Below are 8,706 nucleotides of genomic sequence, written 5' to 3'. Positions count from 1 at the left end.
TAATTGAATCGGACATGGAATGAGTTCAATCTTAAGATTTATTACTGTTTTAATATTGTTTTTAATTTTATGGTTTTAGTTAAACATTTACTTCTTGGTTGTTTTTCCTCCTGTAAGTGCTGAATGTACAAAATAAAAAATAAAGTAAAATGTGTTTTAGCTCATTCTTAAGATGTATTTTCTAATGTTGATTATATCCACAGTAGAAAGTGTTGACCAAACACAGGCTTACTAGTGAGATTAGCTAGTATTTATACACACGCATGCTACCCTGTATTTTAGGTTTGATTGCCACCTTCTGGCCACAGGTTGTAACTGCAAGAAAGACCTCAAGTTGAACACACAAAAGGAAGAATATTTATTAATTACAACAGAAACAAGATTTTTTTTTTTTCTTTAACAAACATGGTAAACAACTCAAATTTTAAGTGCAAATTGTTTGCTAGTGATACAGTTAAATACAAAAAATAGGTTAAGCAGATCAATAAATCCCTTGTTCTTCTATAGCAAGCAGTAGACACGTTCAGGGAGTAACTGGTGGTCGGTGGGACCACACAAACTGGCTGGGACCAGGTTGGGTTCTCCCACTCCCTATGAGAACATTAAGGTACAGTGATCGACTGGAACACAGGGACATGTTCGACCCTGGTCGTGTTCAATAGGCACAAAAATGCTCACGTTGTCCAATAAGAAATACCCTTTTTTCATCAAACGTTGCAAACCGTTTTGCTACGGTGTGCCTTTATGTTCTTGACCCAGGTCATACAGGGGCTTGATAAGTCATTGGTGCGGCGTCAAACTCCAAACTACACGGTAAATGTAAATTCAACTATCCATTTTAAGTCTTCACCAGCATTTACATGTGCGAGCTTGTCGCTTCTGGGTGAATTCGAAAAGGAAATTCGACCATTAGAGCGACACAATCTTAGTGCGCATGAGCGCGGGAATGAGTTTGCATGAGGGCGTGAGAAGTAAAAGGGAACGTTGAAGGAAATGTGGATGAATGTTCGGTGCATAGAGTTCCTTCCTCAGTGCGTGTTGTGAGGGGGAGTGGCATGCGATGTGCACACCCGCATCATGTGACACGAGTGGCAGAGGAGATGGGAGTCCAGAGGGAAGCACTGGGAGCCAGGTTTATCAGAGAGCTGCTTCCCACACTCCTGAGGAAGGGAGAGAAAAAAACACACGGAGAAAATATTACTTCACACCTCAACGTCAAGTCCCGTCCCGGTTCTGCTCCAGGGGACTCGGTGCAGTGCAGGGTTTGTTGTTTACTAGCGATCGAGCCAGAGATTAGTCGGGTCAGCTGTGGGTTAGCGCTCGGCTGGAGCAAAAGCCTGCCTGCTCTGACTGTATGCTGACCGCGTGACATGGGTGTTCCTATTGGCTGAAGGCCTGACTGACCTCACAGTGGTAGCACTCAAAGTGATAGTCCTTGTTCATGGACACCACGCGCAGTATCTCCTCACTGCCCTGGAACACACAACAACCACCACACCGAGATTAGGGCTCCGCCATCACCGAGCCGGTCATTTGAGTGGCATGCAGTTACGCCTAGACGCGATAAGCAAGATCACAACCACGCCACGTCGGCCGAAACCCTAGACACTCACCTCAGCAGGTAATATGGGCTGTAAACAGGCGGCGCATTTGGGAGCGAACGTTCTGCAGGACCAGAGAACTCACGTGTCAGAATAAGATCAAACACACATGGGCACAGTGTAAACCGCCACTAAACATGTAGACATTACGAAATACGACAAGCCTGACCGTCTTCAGCGCTACGAGGGAATAACGGCCTCTCTCGTCTACGTATGTAACCCTCATGCCACCTACACGGCCGTCTCACCTGTTGTAGTCCGAGACACAGTAAATGTTGCTGAGGTGGTCTACCGTGAAGGGAACCCCGTCCAGGGCTTTGGAACACACCACACAGCGGAAACAGCCCGGGTGGTACGAGTTGCCCATCGCCTGCAGGATCTGATGGACAGACGAGTGGGACGCTTTAAAATAAAAGGCTTAAAATAAAATGTTCAAAAACATTTGGGCTTGGATGTCTTGGGATACGTTGAAACACACACACACACACACACACACACACATGCACGCACCTGTTCCAGGATAAGGTGACCACACACACTGCACTTCTCAGCTGCAGCCTGGAAGCCTGAGAACTGAGACACGTAGAGAGAGAGGACATTTAATAGTCTACATAAGGGCTTGTATCGGACCAGAAAAGCACATTTTCAAAGGACCTAGTCGTAAGGCCACGGAAAGAGGTAGATTGCTTGGCATGAACCTCTTACCATGTAATCCTCTTTACAGTACACAGAGCCGTTGACATTGTAGAAGTCCTTGTTTCTCAGGGTGCGTCCTGACAGAGGAACACAGACAGATACATGACAGGAACAAAGGGACAACAGAGATTACATTGGGCATATTCAGGTAAGTCCCTCCCCATTCCGTTCCCTTTGACTAAACGCAGTTTGGCAGAATGAATACACCCAAGACTGACCCAAATGTCCTCCTGGTTTTAACCATGTACAGGGACAACTGTGATGGTCACTATGTAAAAAAGGGGACATAACTACATCAGGGTGTGTGTTGTGTCATTATGTGACTTCTTCAATGGGAATGCAGTAGCATGCACGTTGGCCCGGAATGCACAATATCCGCTACGAGTTAACCATTTAGCTGTTGCTCAGTCAGGCAGTTAACTAGACCGGGCAATGTAGTGTGTGTTCAACTCACCACAGGACACACAGGTGAAGCACCGTGTGTGATAGAGGCTGTCCAGAGCCTGACAAGCATTATCTGCGCCATACACACCCTTTCCACACTTCACACAGGTGCCTGCAACCAAAACACAATGAACAGCCATTAGTCTGGAGGACAGGGACAGATTTTTCCTTGTAAGGTCACTGAGTCAAGGAAACGTCATGGCCCTAATCAAACATAACTCATTATACACCACGCCTTCTTTACAATAAGACACTTCAAACCGGATAAAGTCAACATTCAATTTAGCTTGGTGGTTTTTCTTAGGGTAATTTTGCTACAAAACCCCTGGATCACCCAGATCACCCGAATGGAGTACTCCTGGCCCTACTGAACGGACCATTTTCAGGGTTGGTGTCAACTGGAATTGACATCACTTCATTCAACAAGTGACTGGAACATAAAAACATTTTAAATGTGTAACTTTTTCCTTTTTATTAAACTGAAATATAATTCAAAGTAGTGTTCCAGGCTGGTCCAGTGATCTAAGCTGTGGTCTCTGGTCACACGTACAGCTGCAGATGGGGTTGAATCCAGCCTACTGCCACTTGAGCACTCTGAACTTCCCACGGTCTCTTCATGGGAAAAATATACATTTTGAAACCTAGAGAAATGTAATGTTTTGAGTTACTAGAATTTCCGTACACCTGCTAAATTGACTGACTTTCAATTCTTATCGACCCAACTCTGGAGCTGGTGTAAATGTCTCGAGTCGTATCAAAATCTCTGAGCCTGGCTGACAGTGAGAGGGGGAGTACAGTTCAGTTCCCATCCCCTGAGGGCTCACATACCTGAGGAGAAAAACAGGCTAGAGCACACGCCAAGGCATGGTTACACACCAGCACACGCCAAGGCATGGTTACACACCAGCACACGCGTGACTCACCCCCCAGAAAAACAGGCCACCACAAACGCAAACCAGGGCTACACACAACAGCACACACATGACTCACAACACAGACACACACGGACACACACAGAGAGAGCATATTATTATGGCCTGGAGTCACTCCGAGCAAACACACTCTGCCACACTACGTGCGCACGCACACATCCTGCCACACGATTTACGCACACATCCAACCACATTACACACACACACACACACACACACACACAGCCGGTCCAAAGCTGTAATCTTCTCTATGACTCATTCTAATGGTCAGTGCCGTGTTTCTGGGTAACATGTCATTTGTCTGAACATTGTAGCCGAGGTAAAGCTCACAGCAGTTCCACCTCACCGGCCATCGCCTGTACACCGTTTACATCTGATCCTCGCCCCGCCAGAACCGAGTCTGCTGATGTGATTGACGGCGCTAACTTATGGCCCAAGTGTCTGACCGACGATAATTCTCCCCTCAGCTTCTCCTTTCTGTCTGGATAGCCCTCTTCTTCAGCTAGCCCGCTGAGGGCGAAGACATTTTTCTTTCCCTTGGCTTATGCGGCTGGTATGTAAGTAAGTAGGCTGTGCAAGTCCCTGCAGGTCTTGAGGCATCATCCATCCATCTTTCTCCCTTTCATCCATCAAATATGCCTATCCACTCATTCACTCATCTGTCCACTCATCCATCCGATCCTTTCATTTAATAAAAAAAAGAAAAAAGAAAAACTACAATTGGAAATGTAACAGAACAAAGCGAAGATGAGAGGGGTGGCTGATGATCTCACCAAAGAACTCCTGGCGGTTCTCAGCCGACGCCTCCCTCCCTGTTCCAGGCTCCTCGTGGGCTCTGATTGGCCCGGCGGCAGTGGCCGTGCCGACGAGTGTTGCCGGCTTGGACAGGGCCTTGGTTAGAGGGTTGGCCGATTCTTTGAGCATCAGCCCGCCCAGGTGCAGCTCGTCCATCTCCGCGTCTCTCAGCAGCAGGCGTGTCAGCTCCTCTTGGTAGCGGGTCCCCGGTAGGTCGGAGTATCGAGCCCGCTCCCCACCAGTCCCCTCCCCTCTGCCCGCCCAAGCCCCCCTCTCCTCCCACCCCTCGGGCCCTGCCTGATAACAAGCGGCCGCTGGACTCCCCAGGGCGGGGGGGTACGAGTGCCGGCTATCGTGAACCCCAGCTCCCCCAGGGGGGAGGACCCCGTCCAGGTAGTCAGGCCAGCCTCCGGCCCTCCCTGACACTATGTAGCCCTGTCCACCGGCGGAGCCCCCGGTGGTCATGGGGGGGAACTGCGGCTGCTGCGCCACGGCGGAGGAGGCCGAGTAGCGGGTGTCGTAGCCAAGGCTGATTCCGCTGGTTCGGTTGCTGCTACAACGGCTGCCCATGGGGCTCCCGCCTGCGCCCCCGCTGGCCGTGCTGGAGGAGAAACTGGACCGAGAGCTGACCAGCACGGACTCCTGGAGGCTGAAGGAGGAGCAAGGGCTCAGCGCCGGGCCCGGGGGGAAGAAGAACCCCCCTCCTCCGCCCGCCTCGGAGTGCCGGTGTGGTGGGTGGGAGAGGGAGGCCGGCCTGTTGCTCTCCCAGAGCTCCCCTCCCGTGCTCAGCCTCTTGTAGAACAGTGCCTCCTGCAGCGAAAGGCGTTTGTGACGCTCCGTCTCGGGTAGGTAGTGAGGCTCGCCAGGGCCGCCGCCACGGGGAGCGGAGCTGTACCCCGAGGAGGAAGCAGTGGGGTACGGCGGAGGGGGGCCAGAGGGGTACGGCAGTGGCGTATGGGAGAGCTGCTGCCGTCGGGCCAACTGCTGGAGCTCCAGGGAGTACCGGCGCTGGTCCGGAGAGGCCCGGGACCCAGCAGGGTCGCAGTCGCCTAGGCCCGACTCACGCCTCATCTGGATGTCAACGCCCTCCCCCAGGTAGCAGGACGCTCGCTGCTGGGGCGACCGGCGCCTGAGCGGGGCGAGAGTCGAGGGGGAGTAGGGCTCGCAGTCCGCCGGTTGCGGGGCGCTGGAGGTTGTCGAGGGCGGGAGGTGCTGAGAAGAGGAGACCCTCTCCCCTGGGCCCTTCCCGCCTCTGCCACTGGCTTGTCCACACAAGTCTACGGAGGTCGGGGACGTGAGGGTGAACTGGGCAGTCCTCGAGGGCGAGGAGGTCGCAGGGTTCGGGGTCGGTGGAAGCGCGCTACTGGAGCCAACGCCGTTCCCGTTGCTGTTATTGTTAGCGTTGTTGACCAATTCATTTTTCCTTTTGGAACTGGAGAATTTCACACTCCCTGAGTCAGTCAGTTTTAACTTTTCCAATAACTTACTTCCAAGTCGGTCCATTGTAATATCGAACCTGGTCGTCTAAAACTTAAGATACAAAGGTTTCTTGAAATGCTGTTAATGAATCACAATGTTATAAGTTAATGTACTTAAATACAGTGTGAAAGTTGAAAATACATTAAAATTGTCAACTTTTTACAGTACAGTTGATCTACAGTAGTTGAAATGACAGAGACCTTGCAATCTATATGTAAAACAAATACCCCCCAAACAAAATATCCCTCCAAATGAGAACCAACAGACAAATCAGTATAGGGCTATATGTACACATGCAATAAATAAAAAAACATACGTTAAATAAGACAATTAAGACATTTTGTGAGGATCACATGACGATATAATCATGTTTGGACAACAGTGTTGAGAGTCATCGTGTCTCGTCTGTGCAGACTACAGCCAGACAGGTAGAAGGTAACGCATGTGAATCCATCTAGTTAGTAGTGGACTACTTCATTTGTTTTGGCAATGTTGGAGATAAACACTGATAAAATAAAAAAAAGCACTGTTTTACGAACATTTCATGGAGCTGAACTTGTTATTGGTCTTGTTTGAGAATAGGTAGCTCCACACCTGCACGTCTTCTGTGTGAACGAACGGTCCATTACCTTAGCTGGACGTGTCGCCTAGCGGTCACATAAAGACAAGTTGGTTTTCTGCTATTTGTTGTTTCCCACGTAACTGGCACCACTTTAAACGTACATGTTCTTTTTTCGGTCCTTTAAATGAATAAACATTCACTTTAAAATGTTGTTTTCGAAAGTAAAATGTAGTCCAGTTACTTCAGTTTCTTTCCGTACGATTTTCCAGGGGAACACTTTTAGGAAAGAATGAGTTCTCTCGTCGGGCTCGTGGGGTCCACTGGAAGGACAATTACTCAGTATTCTGTAGAAAATTGTTCGTATCCAAACTCTTCTTTTCACTTGGTAATGAACATTATAATGAAAAGGAAGATGAAAAACAGATCATCAAAGAGGTGACCAAAATAAAACATATAGCATTCGATGCTTCGAAAATGCGTTATTACTCTTACTCCCGTTTTCAAAGATTTTTACTCCAAAAATAATCGGATAAGTTTAAGCACTAAACGCATGCTTTGGCTAACTCTATACTGACCGTTGCCAAACAAATGTACCGTAAAGAAACCTACAGCATTAAAGCATTACGCGAATGTATCACTTAGCCTCCAACAACTTTGTTTCTTTCTTTCCCCAAATTACTTACCTCCCCCTCTTTTTCCTTTATCAGCCACTGGCTCGTTTTTTCTTCAGGCCGGACACCTTTCTGCCAGCAATCGCGGATGGATCTAGTCACAGAATATTTCGTCATTCATACGCAAACTTCCCAGTGTGTGAATCCTATGCCATTGCAGTCCCCTTGGGATACACGCATATCAAAATACATAATCTTGTATTTTTTCTAATTATACTCTATAATAAGATGTAATAAGATGTTTTTTTAAAAAGTGGGAGCTTAAGTAGGAATTGACAAGTAATTGTGAATAACCGTTCCAATAGAATATACATGTGTGTGTGTGTGTGTGTGTGTGTGTGTGTGTGTGTGTGTGTCTGGTCTGTGTGTGTGTATATATATCATATATCATATACATATACCATATATATCATATATATATATATATATATATATATATATATATATATATATATATATATTTATATATATATATATATATATATATATATATATCAGTCATATATATATATATATAAACATACATGAGAAGAAGAGATATTTAAGATATAATCTTGTAATAAATCAGTAACCCATCTATGTAAAAAATTTGAGTATGCTCAGACAACTAAGGCAAATTAATATGTAAAGACTATGATTTAGTAGGCGATACAAATTGCTGTATTTACATATTAGCTCCAGGTGACAATAGTCTTACATTTATTACATTGATGTGTTACTGATTTATTACACAATTTTGTCCTCTCTTAAATACCTCTCGGGCTCAGGTATGTTAATTGCCCCAGGCCTTATCAACGACACTACAATATGTTGTGCCCTGAGGCAGAAAGGCAATATAAAAGAGTCCTTTACTGGTTTTAAAGACCTGACACAGTTGAAATATCACTTTGGTATAGGCTTGCTACGTGACACGAATAACATGGGTAAATGGTCAAAATGGTAGGCCTATTTGGGGACTACTTTATTGTGCTCCAAGTCTGTGGAATGTGCGGAATGACAATGGGTTGTGACACGGCTCCAGGATTTTTTCGGGAATGTATGTATTCGCCAAGGACGTTACAAAGTAAACATTTTGCTACTATTTTCGTGCCTTTCCCCCTGCAAGTGTCGTAAGGTTCAGTGCGAATCTAGTAGGGGAAAAGAGCCCTTATTTAATCAAGTATTTGAGAAAGAAGTTACTTTGGGTCGGCTCATTTGGCCTACCCAAAGCCCCCACTTTTCTCCCTATAGTCTTTCATTGGCCTTGCGGTAGCCTATAATGAAACGCGCGGGCGTCGCTGTGTGCCTGGCTGCCTCTCCCTTTAGTAGACTGAAGCATTCATTGTCGGCGAGTGAGGACTTGTTTGTAAAGTTAACAGAAAAATACTTCATGGCTTAGTGTGGAGAGCAGCTGGATCATGCGAGAAGATGGTTAAAAGTTATGACTGATCGACTCTGAGACAAAACCTTTAACATGAAAATTGTTTGTACATGTGTCATTCTGTATTTTTGTAATATTGCCACTTTCAGGTGTAAATAAAACATAT

General features: G+C 46.7%; 1 protein-coding gene across 3 annotated transcripts; it reads right to left on the bottom strand.

The window, feature by feature from the left end:
* Positions 1-334: 334 nt before the first annotated feature.
* Positions 335-7,227, bottom strand: ajuba (ajuba LIM protein). 3 transcript variants are annotated; one of them, XM_020043079.2, is made up of 8 exons: positions 4,447-7,227; positions 2,752-2,853; positions 2,307-2,374; positions 2,112-2,174; positions 1,850-1,980; positions 1,614-1,665; positions 1,405-1,473; positions 335-1,160 (listed from the first exon to the last, which is right to left on the bottom strand). In XM_020043079.2, the coding sequence occupies exons 1-8, from the start codon at positions 5,969-5,971 to the stop codon at positions 1,029-1,031; spliced, it is 2,142 nt and encodes a 713-aa protein (XP_019898638.1). In that variant the 5' UTR covers positions 5,972-7,227; the 3' UTR covers positions 335-1,028. The 3 variants fall into 3 exon arrangements, with proteins under 3 accessions (XP_019898638.1, XP_034146762.1, XP_010886009.1); XM_034290871.1 differs by lacking the exon at positions 4,447-7,227 and adding an exon at positions 4,020-4,420; XM_010887707.3 differs by lacking the exon at positions 1,405-1,473.
* Positions 7,228-8,706: the final 1,479 nt, after the last annotated feature.

This window comes from Esox lucius, chromosome 24 (assembly GCF_011004845.1).
Source record: "Esox lucius isolate fEsoLuc1 chromosome 24, fEsoLuc1.pri, whole genome shotgun sequence".
NCBI classification, from domain to species: domain Eukaryota; kingdom Metazoa; phylum Chordata; class Actinopteri; order Esociformes; family Esocidae; genus Esox; species Esox lucius.
Note: the sequence above shows the minus strand (reverse complement) of the source record. Positions and strands in the feature narration are given on the sequence as shown.